The sequence below is a fragment of the Spermophilus citellus genome (genome assembly GCF_964194105.1).
Source record: "Spermophilus citellus genome assembly, chromosome: 5".
NCBI lineage: Eukaryota > Metazoa > Chordata > Mammalia > Rodentia > Sciuridae > Spermophilus > Spermophilus citellus.
Window position 1 is genome coordinate 140,818,180 of NC_138186.1, and position 25,350 is coordinate 140,843,529.

The 25,350-nt window shown below is 35.1% G+C and overlaps 1 protein-coding gene across 1 annotated transcript; it reads left to right on the forward strand.

The window, feature by feature from the left end:
• Positions 1–5,184: 5,184 nt before the first annotated feature.
• Positions 5,185–10,423, forward strand: LOC308649504 (serine protease HTRA2, mitochondrial-like; the record flags this gene model as incomplete). The annotated part of the gene is given in 4 exon segments (XM_081295038.1): positions 5,185–5,226; positions 8,930–9,134; positions 9,137–9,871; positions 9,909–10,423. Coding segments are annotated over 4 exon segments (1,314 nt in total). The 3' UTR covers positions 10,241–10,423.
• Between the last annotated feature and the right edge of the window lie 14,927 nt (positions 10,424–25,350).

A 25,350-nucleotide genomic window follows, 5' to 3' on the forward strand; every position in this document is an offset into this window, starting at 1 on the left:
GGTAACCCCAGTTTATAAATACTTATACAAAATTTCACAAATACTTTTTGTCCTTTAAATGCATGGCTTAAGGCAGTTCATGGTAATTAGCAGGTAGAGACCAAGGAGGCTACCTCAGCTGTCCTGTGAATGAGAGGAAAGGGCGAAGTTCCAGAGCAGCTGTGCTGACAGCTCCTGGCTTGGATTCCCAACAGCTCTAACCTTCAGTACTCTGGAGACCAGGACTTAAGGGAATAAAGTTCCTTTGGACATTTTGCCCATTTATCATTGCTTCTCAGCAGAAGCAGGGAGCCAGGCTGCCTATCATGCACACTTGTTATTCTCCACTTCTATCCCACCTTCCTATTCAGTGGATGATGTCTTTCAAGATATCCCTTTTCACATTGTTGTCCACCCTTGTTAGGATAAAGGTTTCCCAGGAGCCTCTTAGGACAGCTTTCAGAACTGTTCTGGCAAGCCACTTCATGGACATCCCTTATTAACTTGGAAAAGACCATATTAAGAATTGATTCACAGCCCTCTCTGAACAAAGAAATGCTCTGCATGCCAAATCCCATCTATAGCCTACAGCCTGGTGCATTTGCTAATCTGGAGAATAGACTTAGAATATTCCGATTCTCCCATCTTCATTGAGAAAGAAGGAAGATGAGAAGGAGAGGAAGTTCCAAAGAGACAGGGACTTTTATCTGTTTTGTTCATTACTGAATCCTTAGCACCTTTATGAAGGCCTGTCACCAACAGATGCTTGATAAACATTTATTGAGTGAATATATAAAGGAACTCAAGAATGAAATAACTCCCTGGGGAAAATGAAAAGCAAAGACGTTAGACAGTGTTAATACAGAAGAGAGAGAGGAAGAGAAGATAGAGACTTGTCCTAATATTAGTGCCACAAAAGCCCTGGTAGCTCTGGAGCCCAAGCAGAAAGGAGTGATGGTTGTTCTTAGGAAGAGCCAATAAACTTCACTGCAGGACAAAGCACATGTATTCTTGTGCACCGATATTCAAGATATTGTTTAATGAGGTTTTAAAAAATATTCTAGCATTGAAGCCATAGTTTTCTATAATGTTTAATGCAAATCAAAACCGCCCTAAGATACCACCTCACTCCAGTAAGATTGGCAGCCACTATGAAGTCAAACAACAACAAGTGCTGGCGAGGATGTGGGGCAAGGGTACTCTTGTACATTGCTGGTGGGACTACAAATTGGTGTGGCCAATTTGGAAAGCAGTATGGAGATTCCTGAGAAAGCTGGGAATGGAACCACCATTTGACCCTGCTATTGCCCTTCTCAGACTATTCCCTGAAGACCTTAAAAGAGCATGCTACAGGGATACTGCCACATCGATGTTCATAGCAGCACAATTCACAATAGCTAGACTGTGGAACCAACCCAGATGCCCTTTAATAGATGAATGGATAAAAAAAAATGTGGCATTTATTCACCATGGAATATTATGCAGCACTAAAAAATGACAAATCATGGGATTTGCAGGGAAATGGATGGCACTAGAGCAGATTATGCTTAGTGAAGCTAGCCAATCCCTAAAAAACAAATACCAAATGTCTTCTTTGATATAATGAGAGCAACTATGAACAGAGCAGGGAGGAAGAGCAAGAAGAAATGATTAACTTTAAACAGAGACATGAGATGGGAGGGAAAGGGAGAGAAAAGGGAAATTGCATGGAAATGAAGGGAGACCCTCATTGCTATACAAAATTACATATAAGAGGTTGTGAGGGGAATGGGAAAATAAACAAGGAGAGAAATGAATTACAGTAGATGAGGTAGAGAGAGAAGATGTGAGGGAAGGGGAGGGGGGATAGTACGGGATAGGAAAGGTAGCAGAATACAACAATTACTAATAGGGCATTATGTAAAATTGTGGACGTGTAACCGACGTGATTCTGCAATCTGCATTTGGGGTAAAATTGGGAGTTCATAACCCACTTCAATCTAATGTATGAAATATGATATGTCAAGAGCTTTGTAATGTTGTGAACAACCAATAAAAAATACTATAAAGGACTTAAAGAAATTAAAACCTATTTTTAAAAATTAAATATTGAAAAAGGGCATATCTTTGGTTATGTTTGGTATACATTTTAGTGAATGCCAGTGTGGGTTTGAGGCCAGCTGCTTGGCATTGAAAACTATAGAACATAGATGGAAGAAATTTAAGAAGGTACAATATTATCTTGTGTTTTGAATTAGATGAATTTGTATGGTTAAAATGTCCATATTACTCAAAGTGATATACAGACTTGATAACAATCACTGTTAAAAATTCAATGACATCACAGAATAAAATAGCCCAAATTATATATATATATAGATCGATCGATCTCCACAAAAGTCATAGAATAGCCAAAGCAGTTATGAACAAAAAGAACAAAACTAGAGGTATCATGCCATGAGACTTCAAAATGTCCTATAAAGCTATAGTAATCAAGACCACATAGTGCTAATATTAAAAAAAAAAAAAAAAAAAAAAGGGCTGTCACAGTGGCGCACATCTGTAATCCCAGCAGCTTGGAAGGCTGAGACAGGAAGATCGAGAGTTCAAAGCCAGCCTCAGCAACCATGAGGTGCTAAGTAACTCAGTGAGACCCTGTCTCCAATAAAATACAAAAATTGGGCTGGAGATGTGGCTCAGTGGTTAAATGCCCCTGAGTTCAAACCTTGGTAACATCCCCCACAAAAAAAAGGACACCCAAACTAGTGGAACAGAAATAGAGAATTCCAAAATAAAAACATGCATTTATGGTTACCGATTTTTTGACTGAGATGCCAAGAAGAGACACTTCAAGAAATACTAATAATTAGAAATTAAACATATTAATAAAAATTTTCTAGTGATTGAATAAAAGAATAGTTTAAAAAACAGTGATTTTCTAAAATTTAATTTTTTAAAAATACACTTTTTTAGAGAGAGAGAGAGAGAGAATTTTTAAATTTTTTTTTTAGTTTTAAGTGGACACAACATCTTTATTTTATTTTTATGTGGTGCTGAGGATCAAACCCAGCACCCTGTGCATGCCAAGCAAGTGCGCTAACGCTTGAGCCACATCCCCAGCCCCTACACTAGATATTTGATGCTTCAAAATTAATTTTTGAGAAAAATATTTTATTGATTGGTTATGTTAATACCTACTTGAATCTGATATCAAAATTACTATTTTGACTTGTACATTTTCAATCATCAGAAAAAGTTGGAACTTATAACTGAGGAGATAGAACTTTGTCTCTCAACAACCAGAGAGAAAATTCAATAAAATGAAAAGTGAAACTGTTAGTTTCTTGAAGAATGATTCATCTGCTTTGTGTTTGAAGACATTCAAGCTTTTGAAATAGTTAATTAGCTAATTGGTTTTGCTATTTCTTTTGCACTGAAATTTGACACTTCTTTACACTCAAATCTATTACTTGTTTATGAAATTCTCCCAATGTATTTAAAATTAAACGTCCTTCCTTATTAAGAGATAGTAAAAGAAATATATTTTGATATATGGAATGATAAAATGATATTTCCCCCAAATAACTAAATGTCCCAGAGCTAATTATTGCAAGTTCTCTTTTTTCCTTTTTGATTTTATTCAGGGTAATATGTAAGACATTATTAAAGCCAATATATAAAATCAATATTTTTAGTACATATTGTGCTTTATTGATACATCTATACTTAAACAACATTAAACTCTTTAAATTACAGTATGTTTTACTATAAAGAGCTACTTTCATCTTATAACTCTTTAATGAGGAAATTTATGGAATAAAACCTCAGGTACATGATCATATACATGCATAGAAACACAGACACATACACACATACACACACAACACAGACACACTCTACTGGAAAATTACATTGGTATTCTAACATATCTACCTACTCAGGCCCACAGGCTGGGGCATACTATCCTCCTTAGTCTCTGCTTTATCCTATCTATTTACTTGGTCCCAGAAAGTTCAGTATCTGAACTACTCAGTCTGTCTTGACTATCCTTTATTACAAACTCCTTTGGGGCCTGAAAAATCATACTACTTTGAACTTATTGAGATTTGCAGTCCACTCCTCATCCTGAGAACACACAGAAGTTCTGCTTATTCTAGGGTCTAAAAGAGCTGTGAGTGTTGGGCAGTCGTGAATACGGACTCATGGTGAAAAGTTCGACTCTATCTAGAACTGATGACACATTCTACTAGCTTTATTGACTACTGCTTGAATTTCCTTGTCCTATGCCCACTGTCACATGTTTCCCCCCTGCTCTCAAATGATTTGTACTACACAAGGTAGACCATGAAGTGGAACCAATTAATAGTGGGCATATGACTTAAACAGACACTTATCAAAAGAAGAAATGAAAATGAATAACAAATACATGAAGAAAATGTTCAACATCATTAGCAATCAGGAAAACGCAAATTGAAAAAACCGTGACCCCAAATAAACTTTTCCTCTTCTAAAATTATTCTTGTCGAGTCTTTTAGTTACAGCAGTGAAAAAGCTAAGACTATAGTGTAAATGGATACCATTGTATTTTATTTATTAATCTTGTGTCTTGCAATCTTCAACATTTTTTGGTTTATTTTTTATTTACTAGTTCTAGCAGATTTTGTGTTGGGGTGTATGTGTATTTTAGATTTTTCTGCATAAAATAACATGTCATTTTTGTGTAAGATCAATTTATACCTCTTTTTCAATATGGTTGTCTTAATCATCATCAACCTCATCATCATCCTTTGAGTTTGAAACCTCCTGTACAATGTTGAATGAGGCATCAAGATCAGACATTCTTGTGTTTTGCCCTCTGTTAGGAGAAAAGCATTTAGTCTTTAATCAATATGATTTAGCCATCAGGTTTTGTATATATCCTTTATCAGGCAAACAATTCCCTTCTCTCCCCAATTTGTTAATAGTTTATTTGTGATTGTGTGTTTTATTTTTGAGATACTTTTTTTTTTGCATCTATTGTAATCAGGTGAGTTTTGTCTTTTATTCAACTGACAGATTGTATTACATCAACTGAATCTGAATGCTAAAGCCTCCTGCACTACTGAGATAAGTCCTTATTTATGATGGACCTTTCGTAAATACTGCTGTATTTGCTTTCCAATATTTTATTAAGGATTTTGTGTCTTTGTATGAGCATTATTGGTCCATAGTTTATTTTTTCTTGTGATGTCTTCATTTGACTTTGGTTTCAGAGTAATTGGTATCAAGGTAACAGTTACAATTGGTACATTCTCCCACTGCCTGTATTATCTGAGGGCAGGATTAGGTATTTTCTACTTTTCAAATATGTATAGAATTCACAGTAAGGCAGTCAGACGGTAGTGCAGTGGCTGATGTAAGTCACATGTACTACTGCCACTGTTAAGTTGATTCTTCACACATTTCATAGTTTAATTGTATGAAAAGACAACAAGCCTAAATGAAGGCAGATAATTTAGTATTTAAACAACAAAAACAAGATAAGAATTATGTCAACTCCCTATGCCCTTAGTCCCACTGGATGACATCAGACCAGAGTGCAGCTGACAGACAACAAGTAGTGTTTTCATGGAGAAAGAGACTTTAAACTATATCGAGTTTTTATAGATTTCCAGATAAATATAAAGATGTATCCTAAGGTGTGCCAGTTGGAAAGTTCTTCACTCAACTGAAATTAGGGTGATGGCCGTCTCCCTCAAGATAGGACTGAGAAATTGCCTTGCCTCAACCTCATCAGGCCTATCTCTCCTTGTTCCAGGAGGAATTACAGGCCATTGCACCAAAATTGGGGTTAGACTGAAGTCAGACCCTGCCTTCAAGACCTGCCAGAAGGGCCTGTGGAGATGTGCAAGGTCAAAGGGGTCCTTGGGAGAGCCATTTTCATAAAATCCACCTGGGCCTGGGCTTTTCTTTGTGGGAAGATTTTTAATTACTATTTTAATTTCTTTTCTTATAGATCTATTCAGGTTTTTTTTGTTTGTTTGTTTCCTCTTCTATTGGAAAAAAAATTTCTTCAATCAGTTTTGAATATTTCTTTCTAGAAATCTGCCCATTTCTTCTAAGTTATCTAATCTGTTGGCAAAGCACTAGAGTATTAATGCTTTCTGTCATTCCTAAAACTGGCAATTTTCATCTCTTTTTACCTAGTTCAGTCTAGCAACAAGTTTGTCAATTTTATTAAACTTGTAAAAGAGCTAAATTTTAATTTCATGGAGCATTTCCAGTTTTTAAATTTTCTGCTTCAGTGATTTTTCTCATTTATATTACCTCTGCACTGATTTACATTTGTTTTTCTGTTTTTATCTGATCTTCTTATGTGGGAGATACCATTACTGATTTCAAATCCTTTTTTTTTTTTTAGCTGCATTCTACAAGTTTTGATAAATTTGCACATTCATTTTTATTGAGTCTTCATTATTTCATCTAACGAATCAGATCTGATGTTCATATTTATTTTGAAGAGCAAACTAACACATTTAAAGATACATTTGTAAAGTTTAGTTGAGTTAAAGGTTTGTGAGGGACATGGCTTTTGATATTCCCAGCTAACAGTGTGGAATGTTTCAATGTGCCAAGAGAAGAATACAAAGTTTCTGCAAGATTTGGAAAAGATGATTAATACTTGATGAGAAATTTCTCTCACTCCAAACAATTGGGTTGAATTTGCTGGTATTTCGGTGGTGAAGCTGTCCTGAAAAGACATTTATTTCTGTTTGCTCTGACTGCCCCATGGTTAAAGAGCAAAAAGTGTGCCATTTCTGTTTGCTCTGACTGTCCCCATGGTTAAAGAGCAAAAAGTGTTCCTAAGGCAGAAAATAGCCCTGTAAGAAGCTGCCATAATTAATACTAAATTCCAAAGGCCCTGATTTTATTACTGGAGTGTTATCATATGCGGCACTAATGTACACACATTAAAAGGAGAGTGGTTATTATTTTATTTCAATATTCTTTAGTTCTTGTTTAACTAAACCTAGAATTAGTGCTGTAATATTTTTTAATAAGAAATATAGGATTCAGAGTGTTTTGAATCTTGCATGATGTATCTTTGATGGTGTTGAATGATGATATTATTCTTACTTCATTATAGAAAAGCCTAGATCATAATCCTGGCTTCAACTAGTGGGGCCACTTTGGAGAAACTAATTAGAGAATGGAAAGAGATAAATCAGAACATAAGGTAGATTCTGAATGCTTAAAAATTTTAAAGTAAGTTATGAAAATAAGAGGAAATATTTAATTTATTAGAATTTGATTTTCTCTTGATACTGGAGGAAAATCACGGCAGCTAGCCATAGTTGTCTTATATTTGTGATGTTGTCTAGAGGATAAATTGACCTCTTCACTTACCTTCCCCAATGCCTATTTTTACACTTCTGTATCAAGACTTTCCATGTTGAAACTCATATTTTAGTTATTTCTATGTATAGTGTTTTTCTCCCGATGATTTTAAGTCCTTAAGGGTAAAGACTTATGTTACATTCATTTTTGATCTCTTATAGTTTATACAAATCTATATCATATATATATATATATATATATATATATATAAAAGTTTTAGTTCATACCCATTAAATTGAAATCAAATGAACAAAGATTTGAAGCTCAAGTGATAAATTTCAGATAGATATAAGAACAGAGCATATGAAAATGACAATGGAATTTTCAAGCAATGTAGAGTCCTAAAATATTGTATACAGAAACAAATGGACAAATAGTGCCTTAAAATGGTAGCCCTAGAAATGCAAGCTTTAAAATGATAAAGTTCTTCTAAATGTAAATATTGTTTCAGTTAAAACTATGTAGACTATCATCACAGCATATGATGTACTTTGAACATGTGAACAAAATCTCTTGGTTTCTAAAAATGAGTAATGTTCTAAAAATTGGAGTAGTCTAAAAGATAGGAAGAACTACTGGTATTTTTGTATGCAATTTCTCGTTCCTAATTATGAGAGTATATGCTTACAGTAACTTTAAGTTGCCTCATCTTTAAAATAAAAATTAAAAAAAGTTAGGTCAGGGACTCTTCTAGTTTAATTTTCTGTATGTTAAATTAGATATTTTAATTCACAATACATTTCTACAATGACATGATGAAACTCATGAGATCGACACATACATTGGGTTAAAATATAAATGTATTGTCTAGCAGCATTCGTATGAAGTGTTATTTAGGTTTTAAATTGTGAGATTTTTCTGAAATTGCTAACTAAAGGACTCAAAGATAATCTTGACTTTAAAAAACAATAAATAGCAGTCATCCATAAACTTAGAGGGAAATAGACATAATTTTTGTAATTGTTTTTCCTTCTCAGTAATAAAATCCATAATTGTTCCTAGTGTCTTCATGTTATTCTATGAGAAGTAATTAAATCTTCTGTGAAGAGTACTTTGAAGATTAAAAAATAGCACTAAAAACGTAAGATTTTGTTGTTATTCTTTTACTTTCATCAGTACTTTTGCCAAGTGCTTTTCTGAACTAAAAAAAAAAAAAAAAATAGCCCTTGAGCAACAGCCAGGATTACCAAAAGACCAGGTAAAAGAACCTATTTAGTACTTAGCTCTTTCACAGCAACTGTGGGTGAGTTATTTCTTGAATTCATTCTGTGGGTATTTTGAGTGCTTTGACTTTATTTGAACTTTTTTTTTTTTTTGGATAGGAGTCTAAATTAGATTGGAGCTGATAAATAATTGAGCTGCCTCCAGTTAGAAGCCTTAGGTAGGTACCATTTGAATGTGGGTTTTTTCGATTCTAAAGAGCTTGGAGCTTCATTTTCTGGGACTCTGGCTAATTTAGGCAAGAATTACCATCCTAGAATCTATATATGTTTGGAAAAATGGATTAGCCATACTAAGAACAACTTTTAATTATAGCAGACACTGAGGGAAAGTTTTAATCTAGATAAAGTTGCTCACTTGAAAGTCATATTAGAAAAGAAAAAAAGGGGTGACTTATGGGACCCCCGGTCTCCGGGCCCGGTTGTCTGTGGGGGTCCCTGAGTCGCGGGCTTGTCTGACGTCTGGGACCCCGGGCCCCCGGGCACGACTGACTGCTGAGACTCCAGATCCCCGGACCCAGGAGTCCTCGGGGACCCCTGGAACCCGCTCGCGCGTGTGGCTGGCGGTAGCTCTGGGCGCTCTGTGCTGCTGCTGTTGTGGGGTGGGGGTCGGGGTCCCCCATCGGTCCTTGCTGCTGTCTCTGCTCCGCCACCCACCTCACCCAGGAGCCAGTACAATTTCATCGCAGACGTAGTGGAGAAGACGGCACCTGCCGTGGTCTATATCGAGATCCTGGACCGGCACCCTTTCTCTGGCCGTGAAGTCCCTATCTCGAACGGCTCAGGATTTGTGGTAGCTGCTGACGGGCTCATTGTTACCAATGCCCATGTGGTGGCGGATCGGCGCCGAGTCCGTGTGAGGCTGCCTAGTGGCGACACATATGAGGCCATGGTCACAGCTGTGGATCCTGTGGCAGACATTGCCACGCTGAGGATTCAGACCAAGGAGCCTCTCCCCACATTGCCCCTGGGACGGTCCGCTGATGTCCGGCAAGGGGAGTTTGTTGTTGCCATGGGAAGTCCGTTTGCACTGCAGAACACGATCACATCTGGCATTGTCCGCTCTGCTCAACGTCCAGCCAGAGACCTGGGACTCCCCCAAACCAATGTGGAATACATTCAAACTGATGCAGCTATTGATTTTGGAAACTCTGGAGGTCCCCTGGTTAACCTGGATGGGGAGGTGATTGGAGTGAATACCATGAAGGTCACAGCTGGAATCTCCTTTGCTATCCCTTCTGATCGCCTTAGAGAGTTTTTGCATCGTGGGGAAAAGAAAATTGTTGATAGACCTTTATTTTATTTATTTATACATGGTGCTGAGGATCGAACCCAGTGCCTCACACATGCCAGACTCCTGGTTTGGAATCAGTGGGTGCCAGCGCCGCTATATTGGAGTGATGATGCTGACTCTTACTCCCAGCATTCTTGCTGAACTACAGCTACGAGAACCAAGCTTTCCTGATGTTCAACATGGTGTGCTCATCCATAAAGTCATCCTGGGTTCCCCTGCACACAGGGCTGGTCTACGACCCGGTGATGTGATCTTGGCCATTGGGGAGCAGCTGGTACAAAATGCTGAAGATGTTTATGAAGCTGTTCGAACCCAATCCCAGCTGGCAGTGAGGATCCTGCGGGGGCCAGAAACACTGACATTATATGTGACTCCTGAGGTCATAGAATGACTGGATTAGCAAGAGTGTGAGGCTCTTGCTTGGATTTCCTCTTGGACTTCCTAGCCTGTATTCTGAGGGCACCTGGGCAGAGGATTTAATGAACCAGTGGGGGGCAGGTCCCTCCAATCACCAGCACCAATTCCTGGGCTCTGAAGAATCACAAGAACACTTTTTATATAAAATAAAATTATACCTAGCAACAAAAAAAAAGAAAAAAAAAGAAAAGAAAAAAAATCCAAAAACATCAAAAGATAAAAATGGAATGCAGTCTTTAACTGATACACAGAGTCATCTCTAAAATTAAATGAATCCAAGATTGCCTCTAAAAGATCCCTTTTAGAAGGCAAATGGCAAGTATACCCAAATTTTTTTTCACAAGTATTAGTCACAAGCTTTGACCATCTGGGCCAGTAATCTTGTTCATTGCCCAGAAAAGCAATTCAGCTCCAGATATTCTTTAATAAATTAGTAAGCTTCGTATTATTATATTTGGCATGTAGATAAAAATTTTAAATAAAATATATAAAATATGTTTTTATTTATATGTGTTTATATGTTATCTGTATGTAAACTTTTCTACTTTTTGTAGTATTGCCAAAATTAAGTTGTCATAGAACTTTATTTAATTAACTTAAATATAATAATAAGTGCTTACATTAATTAAGTATACCTTAAATTCTTACAAGGATATAAACTAACCCAAATTGTTTTCCAATTGTACTGGGATAATCTTTGGGAAAAAGAAAAACATCTAAAATGTGTCATTTTGATTAAAATAGACATGTGTTTTGAGTTGTCAGAAATAAATATAGAAATGAAACTTTTCCTATCTAGGTTTATTAGTAAAATAAGCTGATGTTATCTCTATAATACAAAATTTTTTCAGCAAGGAAAATAACTCAAGATGATTGCTAACTATGCATTGTCTCATTTTCATAAGCAATAGTAGCAAAATTGCTAGTGTCTTAAAATATGTAAGATAAAATTCCCATGTGAGAGATGATTTTCCTATACCAAAATGTTTTACTATTCTTATCATGATGCACAGAAAGTTGAGGCTGAGGGAAATCTCTATTAACTATATAATTCTCAGACCTAACTTAAAAAAAAAAAGAAAAAGCTAAGAGAATTGAAATAAAATTTTTCCTCCTTTACAGTTTCTTATTAAAGAGAGACTGAAGATATTTGGAACAGTTATTAAACATATTCTGTGATGTAATGCAAATTGTGCTGTAAGAAAACATATACTTGTAGAAATTATGATTCATAGACTTCCAATCCACACATTGTTGGTGTGACTGACAGTTCACAAATTGCCAGTGTTCACTGAAAATTAAGGTAAATAAGGGTTAAGAATTCTAACTAATATATATGTAGTTGAAATCAATGGAAGTAATGAAGGAAACAATACCATATGCAAGAATACAAAGAAGGGAAGATGTACTTTTTAGGAAATCTAAAAGGCATGAGAATGTTAAGGGAAACAGAGGATCATTTTTGTTTTAAAGTAGAAAGACTAGTGGATTCAAAGTGAAAAAGAGGAAAGGTACGGGACAAAAACTGAATGGATATAAGAAAGTTTTGCAAGACTTATCGAAGAGTAATCTTTGAAAGTGAATTTTGTGTCTGACCAAGCTGATTAAGATAAAAAGTAAATTATAAGTTTTTCTAAAAATTGAACATTGATATCAAAATTACATTAATGAGAAACTAGAAGCTGATTCTGCTAAGTAAATTTTTTTTTTCCTGAAGTGTTTGTCTGTTCTAAATAGGGAATTAAGAAATGATTTTCGCTGTATTTCAGATAATTGAACTAGAAAACAAAGGCTCTGTTTCTATCAAGATATTTCTTTGTTTTCTCTATAAGATTGAGCCAGGGTCAAATTACCTATGATAATCTACTTAATAAACAGTGATACACACCTGAATTGTAGAAACAAAACAAAACATATTTAAAGATATTCCTTTGTTTCACTTTGTCTTTATTAGGTCATTTATTACTTAAGAAAACTGAATTTTGTAAAATGAGATAAGGGGTTCCCCCCCTATAACTATATAACTTTCTCTATTTGCCTTTGAAGTATTTTTTTTAGTCATCTGATTAATCAAATGACTATTGTGATTCTGTTTTAATCAAGAGCTTTAAACTCTTTGAAATTTTTGATAATTTCTCCAAAACAAATTTTAAAGAAATTCTGATGAGATATTTTTGGAGTATTGGTTTCTTATGGCTCCCTAAAATATCACAAAAAAACTTTATTAATTCTCCTTATAAAAATAGAACTATTAAATTAATTAAGATGATTTGATATGTTAAATTGCATGAGAAACATTGTAAAATAATAAATTATACTTAGCTTTCTTTAAGTTATATTGAGTATGTTGAGTATGTAACCAGTGTGTGTTTCAAAAATGTATGAAATCTGAGAGTCCAGGTGTAGTTATAGTCAGCATACTAATTATTATCTTAAAATATTGTGTTTTGAAGAAATAACAAAATTTCCTGTCAGTTGCATTCTAATAAACTCTCATCAGATCTTTAACCATGGTTATGTAAAACCTTGTCATCAGCTGATAGTTAATTATTTAATTTTGGTATACTTCTGAAAGCTATGCATGGAAGTATAAACCTAAGATCTTTAGTACTGAGAAGATTTATGGAGAGAACACTGGCACGTACAAGTTTTTGATAACTTTAATATCATACCATTGAACTGGGTAAGAATTCTCAGAAATCCATTGAAGAAAGTGGTTGGCTCATTTAAAACATCTAACTTAACATTAAGTAGTGTAGGAATTAATTTAGTACTAGGGAAATGCTTTAGGAGACTTTTAAGTGAGCCAGTAATGAAATTGTTAAAATATACAAATTGAATGAACTCTATAAGATTGAGCCAGGGTCAAATCACCTATGATAACCTACTTAATAAACAGTGATACACACCTGAATTGTAGAAACAAAACAAAACATATTTAAAATAATAAAAATTCAGTGTTAAGAATGGATCCATGGATAGTCTAGATGACCATTGGCCTTCTTGAGTTATTTTTTAAAAAACATTTTTAATTTGTTCTTTACAGATATACATGACAGTATTATTATACATACATGGAGTATAACTTGTTCTAATTAAGATTCCATTCTTATGGTTACACATGAAGTAGAGTTCCACTGGTGGGGTGTTCATATATAAACTTGTAAAGAAATATCCTATTTATTCTACTGTTTTTCCTAATCCTATCTCCCTCCCATTCATTCATTCCCCTTTGTCTAAACTACTGAATTTTTATTCTTTCCCTCCCTACCTCTTGTTGCCTGTTAGCATCCACATATCAAAGAGAACATTCAACCTTTGCTTTTTGGGAATTGACCTATTTCACTTAGCATGATGTAGGGATTCTGACCGTGGAAATGTACAGAGAAGTGTTCCCTTAATGAGCAAACTCCTGGGGGTTAACAGGCACCCTTTTTCCCACCCTTAGAATGCCATGCAATCTCTCTTAGGATCTAGTAATATAGCTAATATATGTGCAATGTCTAGCTGGTATGTAATGCCCTGGGAAGCCTCTGTGTTAGAGCCTCATCAAACTTTGACCTTGATTGCAAGCACATAGCTCCTGGGAATAAAGAAACTAGTTTGTTAGACAATTACAATGTTTCATCAAGCTCTGTTACTCTCCCTGCCTAACAATGACTTCAGACAATGGACTTTCTTGAGAACTCCACGAAGCTCCTAACATTGCATATGGTAACTGTGAAATGTAACTGCAGTATAAGCAACCTTACTGTTACTCTAAACAATAATGTAGTTACCGTACTAATGGCCTAATGTAATGTATTGGTATAAATAAATGTGGCAGCTTGGACAAAGAGCCACTCTGTCATCTTCCCTGCCTCTGCACCTTGTCTCTGTCTCTTCTTTATTATTATTCCCTACAACTGGTGACCAATGTTGGGGCACAAGACAAGCTATTTCCCCCCTAAATCCTCTCAATCCACAGAGAGTTTGGGACAACAGAATCTGCCTTAATAGAGACCCTTGTTGACCTTGACAGGCAATAGGGAAGGGAGTAGCTTACTCATGCCTGGAACAGGCTTCTGACATGCATCGCTTTCATCGGCTAGTACTGACCCCTAATCAGTAGGCTATGGGTAATTCTCCATCTCTATCTGTCACTCAACAACATCATCAGGTCGAGCTTTCTCTCTTATTTGCAAGGCTGGACATACCATAAATAATGCTGATCTTACGGCCTTGCTGACAGAGATAAGCTCTTGTTGTCTTTTTATCCAGAAAGTGGGAAACTAAATTTAAAGGACTGGGAGAAAATAGGTGAAACACTTCATGAGAAGCCACAAACTTCTATATCTATGCTTCAAAGTTTTTTTTTTTTTTTTTTTTAAGATGTGCTTGATAAAACCTCTATTTCCCAACCTGCCTGCTCTCCTCCTTCTGTGCCTGGTTATGTGGCACCTTTAAATCCCCCACTGCTCCTCCCTCAGCATTGACATAGCCCTGGCAACAACTAACTCTGCCCAGAGCTGTCCTGGAGCCTCCCATGCATAAGAAGCCTCTAATTAATTCACTGCCATTGCCTCTGTGGTCTACTATAACACTGTGCTGCCCCCAGCTAGATCCCTGTTAATTGAGTGTTTGGGACAATCTGTGGAGGAAGGGGAGTCTAATAACTTACCTGTCTGTCCTATTGAGATAAATTCTGCTAATAAACCTAAATATAAATATAAACAGTTCCCTTTTGATGTATTCAAAGAGTTAAAATGTTTAAATGAAAGGAAAAATACAAGGTTTGACTCTACTGTCATTGAAGCATTTTTATCAGTTACTATAAGTAGACCTAACTTAACTCTGTTTAAGTGAGCAGTCAAGGGTTATCAGACACAGATATTAATGTCATGGTAATAAATACTTTTATGGTATGGCTTTATGCATGGCCTTAAGAGGCCACCATGGTCTGGGGCAAAGGAAATAAAATAAACAAGTATTCAAAAGCTCCCTGTGGCTACCATGTTCTATCCTTTCCAATCCACAACAAATCATTACTTATAACCAACCATGTGTGGAAACTGTTACAAGATTTACAATATTTAAAACAAAAAGAAAAAAAGAAAAAATAATTCTCCACAAAGTAGATAAACTACAACACCAAGATTTAAGAAAATTATAAAAGAAAAGAAAAAAATGGTTACAACAGTTTTACTTCCCTTGAAACTTCTGCTGGATCTCTAATTTTCCTAGCTTTATATTTAAAATGTAAATTACAGGACCTACAAGATTTACCTTATGAAAAACCAGTTAAAACAAAAGAAAAAAAGTGTCTCTTTTAAATCCAAACTGCTTGGCTAGCTATCTTACCTTATCTTATCTTTTCAGCCAGCTTTCTTAACCAGTTCCTCCCTAATGTTATAACACAGAAAGAGAAAAGTAGAAACATTCTAAAAGTATAAGCTTCTTTTTGAAAAAAAAGTTTTTTCTTAAAAATTTCACAGGCTTTCAACTGGCTCTTATCTGAGCCAAAAGTACATTTCGACCTAATAAAAAGTATTTCAGCGATGTAAATTTTTAAATATTCTATATAAGTTGATGTATTTTTCTGATTGGTCTTGTTTTATCTAACTATAAAGGTTTTAACAAAGGCCAATTTCTCTGGAGTTAACTCTCATATACATTCAAAATTCCTTTTAATAAATTCTAAAAAGATAGAAACATGTTATATTGGGGATGAATATGATAATCATCAAGGACATATATCTGGCTATATAAAACCTTTGATTTCAAGGTCCATTATAGCTATTAAGTTCTATACCTGACATTTCCAATTGTACAGGCCTGTCTTAAATCTATATATTATGTACTTGATATTAAATTGACACTTAAACAAATAAGTGTTCATCAATTAAAATTTAAATTAAAAAAATGGATCCAAATAACTTAATTCAAATCAAGTAATCAAATAAAAATATAGATGTCTTTAAGGTTCTGGCTTATGGGTTTTTCTAGGTGACCAAACAATGACATCTTAATTTCTAAAAAATATATATAATATTCATTACGTGTAAAATTTTTCTTCAACAAAGATGATTAATACTATAAATAATGTTTGTCTTATGTTTTTTGTTATAATTAAAGTAAGTAAATTAAATTTAACATAAAAGAAATTAACCTTCGTAAGTATAGTTTCTTAAATACATAAATTAAAAATTACAGCTGATGCCAAACTGATCTCTCATTTTTTCCAGTTGTTAAAAAAAGGACACTGACTCCTTTCTTTATTTAACTCCTTCTTTAAAATAGGCTTTACAAAAAATTAATAAATATTATCAACAATAATGGTGGATCAACTTTCAATATCTAATGTGCCATTGTCATTGAAAGTTATTGTTAAAACACCTTATGCTTTCACAACAGTATTTGCTAATTATAATAAAAATATATTAAAATAATTACATTGTCCTCATTTTTTCAGGCTATGATATTTTGCCTTTTACTGACATGTATGCTCAATTAATTACTGATAATCATACCAAAACTTTATCCTTACCCGACTTGGACATTCATATTTTACACCTTAGTTATGAAAAAACTTCATATCTCAGGCTGGGGATGTGGCTCAAGCGGTAGCACTCTGGCCTGGCATGCGTGCGGCCTGGGTTCGATCCTCAGCACCACATACAAACAAAGATGTTGTGTCCGCCGAAAACTAAAAAATAAATATTAAAATATTAAAAAAAGAAAAAACTTCATATCTCTATGCTTACAGATTTCCTCTACTATCAAGTTATATGAACAGATATTTTAACACCAATTGATTTTCACATGCCTCATGATGGACAATTTTCTGTTATATCAGGTTTCTTAACTATAGCCATCTTAATTTCTACCATTCCTCTTATAAATGGATTAAAGGAGTATACAGATAAAATTAAATAAAGAAGAGTAATATCTGTTCTTATTAATGATAAATGGACTATTATACCCTACCTCAAATCTCTCCAGAGTGAGAGCATTAGCTGCCATTATCTTAGCGCCAAGACTATTTTCTAATACTTTAAACATTATTAAAGATTCTAAATGTATTTTATTTGTTTATTTTTATGTGGTGCTGAGGATCGAACCTAGTGCTCACACATGCTAGGCAAGCACTCTGCCACTGAGCTATAATCCCAGCCCAGACTCTAAATTTATAACTAAACTTGTTCCTCTTATTTTTATAGCTGTGTTTTGCCTTTGTTTGGATTCCAACTTACTATCTCTTTTTTTTTAACCCTTTAAACTCTTTTGCAGCACCATATGTCTTCTATCTTCCTCTCTCCTATACACAGTCACACCAAAATTCCTGGACCTTTGAGAGAAGGTAACACTCGCACGAATAAAGCTATGAAATCCCTTTGTCCTTTATTTTCAGATACTGTAAAATCCCTTGGATTTTTTTCATCAAAATACTCAATCACTAATAAAAATGTTTTCCATTTCTTCTCAACAGGTTCATGCTATAGTCAACAACTGTTCTCAACTTTTGGGCCCCTATGTGAAAATCTGTAAATCCACGAGGCCTACATTCTAATGCACTTTGACAAATGGATATTACCCATTTCCCTCCTTTTCATCCTTAATCCTTTCTTCATGTTTTTATTGATACTCATTCTGCATTCATTTGGGCTAGTGCCCAAAGATCTAAAAAGATATCTGATTACATTTCTTATTTATTACTCTGCTTTGCCACCATGGACGAGTTTATCTATTTAAAAATGGATAAGGCCCCTACATATACTTCTTGCACTTTCACACAATTTTGTAATCAATAAAATATAATTTTAATTCATAAAATTTCTCCTAATCCTACTGGAAAGGTTTTGGTTAAACGAGCACATCGTATTCTTAAAACTTGCCTTTTAAAACAAAACTGTGATGATTCAGTAAACCTTCTAAGACAAAATTTAATGCTTTGACATTTTCCTTAGTGGATATCCCTACATTAGCTGTCGGGACTTACAAAATCACTATGAAACTGGCCTGTGCTATTGTAAAAACATATGAATCATACCTCTATGACAATTGATATGCTTAATGTAGAACAAAAAAAACATCATCAAACTCTTCTTGATAATCAGGCCACAATTTATTAGTTGTTGCTATTACATCATAAAGGATGTCAGGAGCTTAATAATATGTGTTGCTTCAATTTAATAGTAACTCTATCGCAAAGGAGTTAGACTACCTTAAAGATATCATTTAAAAGGTTCAAGAAGACAATGGAGGTTTAGATTTATTGGATTGGCTAACTTCTTGTTTATCCAACTTTACTTGGGTCAAACAATTATTCATAGGTACTTGTTTATTAATATTGGGATTATTATGTTGTGCTTGCTGTTGCCAATGTTTCCCTACTTTTTTGCCCATGGTGACATTAACAAAAAGACAAACAATTATTATTCATCTGAAAGGCCTTAAAAAACAAGAAAGGGGACATGAAAGGATTCTGATTGTGGAAATGTACAGGGGAGTGTTTCCCTGGTGAGCAAACTCCCAGGGGATCATAGGCACCCTGTTTCTCACCCTTAGAAAGCCATGCAATCTCTCTTGGGATCCAATAATGTAGCTAATATATGTGCAATGTCTAGCTCGTCTGCAATGCCCTGAGAAGCCTCTGTGTTAGAGTCTCATCAAGCCTGGATCTTGGTTGTAGGCACATAGCTTCTGGGAATAAAGAAACTTGTTTGATAGATAATTACAATGTTTTATCAAGCCCTGGTGCTCCTGGATCTGCCTGCCTAACAGTAACTTCAGACAATGGACTTTCTTGACAACTGCACAAAGTCCTAACCTTGAATATTGTAACTGTGAAATGTAACTGCAGTATAAGCAACCTTACTGCTACTCTAAACAATAATGTAGTTATGGTACTAATGACCTAATGTAACCTATTGGTGTAAATAAATGTGGCCTATTGGCAAAGAGCCACTCTGCTACCTTCCCTGCCTCTGCACCTTGTCTCTGTCTCCTCTTTATAATTATTATTTACAGCACGATAGTTTCCAGAACTATCCTTTTACCAGCAAAAGTCATAACCATTCTTTTTTATGGCTGAGTAATATTCCCTATGTACATATACACCACATTTTCATTATCCATTCATCCGTGGAAGGGCAGCCAGGTTGGTTGATAGCTCTGCTCATAGTAGGTCAATTCACAATAAACATTGATGTGGCCATGGCCCTATAGTATGTTGATTTTAAGTCCTTTGTGTATAAACCAAAGAGTGGGAAAACTGGGTCAAATGGTGGTTTCACTCCAAGTTTTCTGAAGAATCTCTAGACTGCTCTCCAGATTGGTTGCACACCCATCGGCAATATATGGGTGAACCTTTTCCTCAACATGCTTATTTCCAACATTTATCATTACTTGTATACTTGATAATTGCCATTCTGACTGGAGTGAAATGAAATCTCAATGTAGTTTTCATTGTATTTCTGTCATTTAGTTTGATACCATACCAATTATTGATTCTTTATTTTACTCCTTGTGTTTTAGGAGTTTTGTTGAGGAATTTGTTTCCTAAGCTGATGTGATGGAGATTTGGCCTACATCTAGTAGGCACAGGATCTCTGGTCTAATGCCTAGGTCCTTGATCCACATTGAGTTGAGTTTTGTGCAGAATGAGAGGGGGGGGGGGGGTTGGTGATTTCATTTTGCTACATATGTATTTCCAGTTTTCCTAGCATCACTTGTTAAAGAGGCCATTTTTTCCTCCAATGTATGTTTACGACACCTTTGTCCAGTACGAGATCACTCTACTTATTTGGGTTTGTCTCTGTTTCTTCTATTCTGTTCCATTGTGTCCATGTTTGTTTTTGTACCAATGCTATGTAGAATTTTTGTTGTTGTTGTATGTTTGTTTGTTCATTTTAAGGCCTGGTGTTGTGATGCCTCCTGCTTCACTTTTCTTGAATAGAAGTGAAGAAAGAGAGCTTCCATGTCTGGTTCCATGTCGGGGGGAATGCTTTCAATTTTCTCCATTTAAAATGATATTGGCCTTGGTTTCCATCTACATAGCATTTGTGAAGTATGTTCCTACTATCCCTAGTTTTTCTAGTGTTTTGAGCGTGAATGAATCCTGAATTTTGTCAAATTCTTTTTCTGCATCTATTGAGATAATCATGTTATTCTTCGATATGGTGAATTACATTTATTGATTTCCATATGAATAACAAAATTGCATCCCCAGAATGAAACTCACTTAATCATGGTGCACTATTTAATATTTTTTGTGTGTGATTTGCCCATATTTTATTAAGAATTTTGGCATCTATGTTCATCAGGGATATTGGTTTGAAGTTTTCTTTCCTTGATGTGTCTTTGTCTGGTTTTGGTGTTAGGGTGATAGTAGGTTCATAGAATGAGTTTGGCAATCTTTCCTTCTTCTCTACTTCATGGAATAATTTTAGGATTGATGTTACTTCTTCTTTAAAAGAAAAAATTCTACAGATTCGGAGAATTCATCTTATCCTAGGCTTTTCTTTCTTGGTAGGTTTTTGAGAGCATTTTCAATTTCTCTACTTGATATTGATCTGATTAAATTTTCTATATCCTTCAGATTCAATTTTGTCTTTAAATTTTTCTATTTTATTAGATTATAAGTTTTCAAAATAGTTTCTGATAATCCTCTGTATTTCAGTAGTGACCATTGTGATATTTGCTTTTTCATCATGGAATTTGGGTCTTTTTCCCTTTCTCTTGGTTAGGTTGTCTAAGGGTTTTATTTATTTTTTCAAAGAACCAACTTTTTATTTTGTTGATTTTTAAAATTTTCTTCTTTCAATTTTATTGATTTCAACTGTGATTTTAAGTTTTCCTGTATTCTACTGCTTTTGGTGTTAATTTGTTTTTCTTTTTCTAGGGCTTTGAGATGTAATGTTAGGTTATTTATTTGTTGAGTTTCTATTCTTTTAATGAATGAACTCAATGTAATGAACTTTCTTCTAGAACTGCCTTCATAGTGTCCCAGAGATTTCATATGTGTGTCACTATTCTCATTTGCCTCTAAGCATTTTTTAAATTCCATCCCTCATTACTTCAGATGAACATTGGTCATTTAATAGCATGTTATTTAGTCTCCAGGGGTGTGTGAGACTCTCCATTTTTTATTTTCTCATTGATTTCTAATTTTATTCCATCATAATCTGACAGAATGCAAGGCATTATCTCTATTTTTTTTTTGTATTTTCTAAGAGTTGCTTTTTGGCCTACGATGTGGTCTATTTTAAAGAAGGATCCGTGTGCTACTGAGAAGAAAGTGTATATAGTCACTGATGAATGAAATATTCTATGTATGTTTGTTAAGTTTAAATTAGTAATTGTATTTTTTTAGTTCTATAGTTTCTTTATTTAGTTTTTGTTTGGAGGATCTATCTGGGTTTGGGAGAGATGTGCTAAAGTCACCCAGTACTATTGTGTTATGGTCTATTTGATTCTTGAAATTGAGAAGTTTGTTTGATGTACATAGATGCTTCATTGTTTGGGCATAAATATTTACAAATGTTATGTCTTGTTGATGCATATTTCCCTTAAGCAGTTTGAAGTGACCTTCTTTGTCCCTCCTATTAACTTTTGTTTGAAGTCCACTCTAACAGTGTGGTTTTGAGGCAGCAGAGTTTCTATCCTGTGGGATTATAGTGTCCCTGAAGGATTGCAGTATGTAACTGCTTAGTGGGAGACAAATAATAACAACAACCAATGTAAACAATATACGGCATTAAACCAGATAGTTCCTGCTATGACATCTACAATTATTATCCACAGTAAAAACAGTAAGATTGCAAATGGGTTTCCAATTTTGAGTGGTGAACAGGGAGCAAACTAGGAGTGATTGAGGATGTGTTGATTATAGGTGGGATACAAATAAAAATAAAATATTATTGGGAGAGTGAATGATACAGCAATAAATATTGGCAGTTAGCAGATAAAAAGAGAAATAGAATCAAGGGAAACAGATAAGTGAGAACAAAATATATAAAATAAAAATTTTAAAAATAAAAATAAAAGAATACAAAACAAAACCACAATATACTAATAAAACATCCTCGTCTTTAAAACATTGATCAATGAAAAACAACTACCTTCAAAAAATTCTAGAGATGAGAAAAAAGAAACAAACATGAATATGTATAAATGTCCATAAACTGTTCAGGTCACAATTAAAGAGAAAGAAAGAAAAAATAAAAAGTAAATAAAATTAAAAGAAAAGAAATAGAAAAAAAAATTGATGAAAATTTATAGAACTGATTCTGTTGGAGTTGATTCTGATCTTCCTTTCTCAGCAGTGATTGGTGGGGTGGGATGGAGTGTGATGTCTGCTCTACCCTCAGGATGGGGTCATTGGAATATTCTGTGAGAGAAAATCCCATAGGCAGAGCTACTGGAGATGAGGTTTAGTCTTGGGTAGGCTCTGGTTTCTTCTTGATTGACAATTGGTCTGAAAATTTTAAATCTATATATCTGCAGGGCCAAGAAGTTGTCAGTCCATGCTGGAACACTGTACCCCAGGATCTCTCCTGGGTTCCACTCATGCAGTGGAAGAGCCAATCCTTAGTTTACTCTGTCACCTGCAGACCCTTTGTTTCCTGGTCACTCTTCGGTAAATCACTCCTGTCCCTGACCTTTCAAATCCGTGGCTGGGTGCTTCTCTTTCAGCTGGTCCTGCAAGCCACCAGTCTTGAGGGGGAGAGGGGAGCCAGGTGGGTTTCCATGACCTGCATTCCCCTGTGTAAACTTCTCTTCACCTTTGATTTTCTCCTGGTCACTTAGGCACACTCTATGCTGTGCAGCATTGGTTTCTTAGAACTGCATTTTCAGTTAAGCTCTAGTTTTCCAGGAATTGGCTCTGACAGCTGCTGGACTCAGTAAAGCAGATACAAAATATTTCCTTCATCTGTACTCCATGTCCATCTGGGAGAGATGTGGCTTCTTTCCCACACAAGGATGTGCAGCATGCCTTTCAGTTTAGTCAGACAATGTCTTTTATCTCTGATCGCTCCATACCCAAGCATGCCTCAGGCTCCTCAAAATGTGGATTCCTTTAATTCCCTACCCTTCCACTTTGCTCACTGGGGTACCACTTTGGTTGGTGCTGCTGCTGGTGATGTCACTGGGAATTTCTCCCTTATTTTATTATAGACAAACTGCTGAGTTCACATTTGCTTTGAATGTCCAGTATTAATTCCCAGTAAAGTCCCCCCTCTTTTTTTTTTTTTTAATCAACCTTCCTGTGAAGCTGCCTATTTGCTTTCTTGGTTTAACACCAAGAAGCAACCAGGAAAGCAACCCCCTCTATGCTACTATCTTGAAAAAGTCCCCCATCTTGAGTTTATAAATAATTTTGAGTTTCTAAATAAGTTTTTAGTTGTAGATGGATGCAATAATGTTATTTATTTATTTACTTTTCCATGGTGCTGAGGATCAAACCCAGTGCCTCATGTCTGCTCTACCAATGAGCTACAACCTCAGCCCCCTTCTTGAGTTCTTAAAGCTTTCATTGTTAGAAGTTTTTCACTCCATGACTCATCACAAATTAGCTCAAGCCAAAAGAAATTATGAAAAAAAGATTGGTGTGATGACTGCTCTAAAATTGCTGGTTTATAACCCCCATGTTTGATGTGTTTGTAAACCCATAACTTGGTACAAGAATCAAATTCTAAGGTAGCACTTTTCTGGTACTGGCTGTATTACATGAATACTTACAAATGCAATTCATTCAATTGATACCTTCAAAGCACATTTTCTGGTTGTATTGGAATTCTACCTTGTAGAATGTTGATGCCATATGGTATCTCAAAGGCTATAAGAAAGTATATTTTATTTAAGTTGCATTCCTGACAAAATACCCAATGATGGATGTACTTATATCATTGGATACTCAATCCATTTTATTCACATGCACTTGATAATTTCATGCCTTCTTGTTTATCTATGGCCTGATTTTTGTAATTTATTTATTGGTTTGAATGTAGCATTTAGACTCTGCTTCTCTGCCTCTGGAGTTTCTTTTTTTAATTTAATTTGATTGTTTGTCTTAATTTTGAGCTCTTATTAAATTTATGTCCTTATTAAATTATTTTGTAGCACAATTCTGGGGAATGATATTTCACTAGGTTTGATCATTTGTTTTTCCTAAAACAAATTCTTCATCTAGCTTTTACATATCATGATCTCTGGGGTTTTTTTTCTTTTTTTTTTTTTTTTTTTTTTGATGTAGTGTGTGTGTGTGTGTGTGTGTGTGTGTGTGTGTTTACAAATGTATGCATGTAGTTCCTTCATTTAGCTTATGCTTCATAGAAGCAGCTTTGAATAGACCTCTCACTGGATCTTATTTGGAGAATATGTGGTTGTAATTTGCCTTTAACTACCATATCTGATATCTTTCTAATTCTGAGATAAATTTTAGAGCCATGATATGGTGTTTCGAGTTACATTTCAGAGCCTCTTTGTGGGCAAAATCCAGACAAGTCATGAACTTGTTAAGACTTGAATATACCCTATGTTGTGTGGGCCTGTTCCTTATTTCCTGACTTGAGAATTTTGTCTTATGTCAAGTTGGAGTTGTACCATTTGTCCTATAGCAGTTGGTTTGGGATTATTTTCTCAATTTTGATTGAAACCTTCTAAAATGGTGAGCTCAGGCAACTCTGCTGCATTTGCTGAGAGCACAAAACCCAGTCACTAATAACACTCTTCAGGATTTCATCATGACGTATTCCTGATTGCTTATCTCTCTACTGATTATGTGATACTAATGAGATTTGTCAGAATTTGACTTTCTTCTTTCAGTTCAGATTTGGAGGCCCTGGATAGGAGCTCTTTGCTAGCCATAATTCTGTTTCTTACCTGGCCGTCACTTTATAAACATCATAGAAGATATGTTGCAGTTCTAATCCCCAGTGCCTCATAAGGTATCTGTATTTGGAGAGAACATTATAAAGAGAGGATTAAAATAAAACGTGGTGATTAGGATGAGTCCTAATTTGATAGGATTGGGATCCTTATAAGGTGAAATTTGGACCTAGATGTGTATAAGGGAAAGACCATTTAAAGACACCAGGAGAA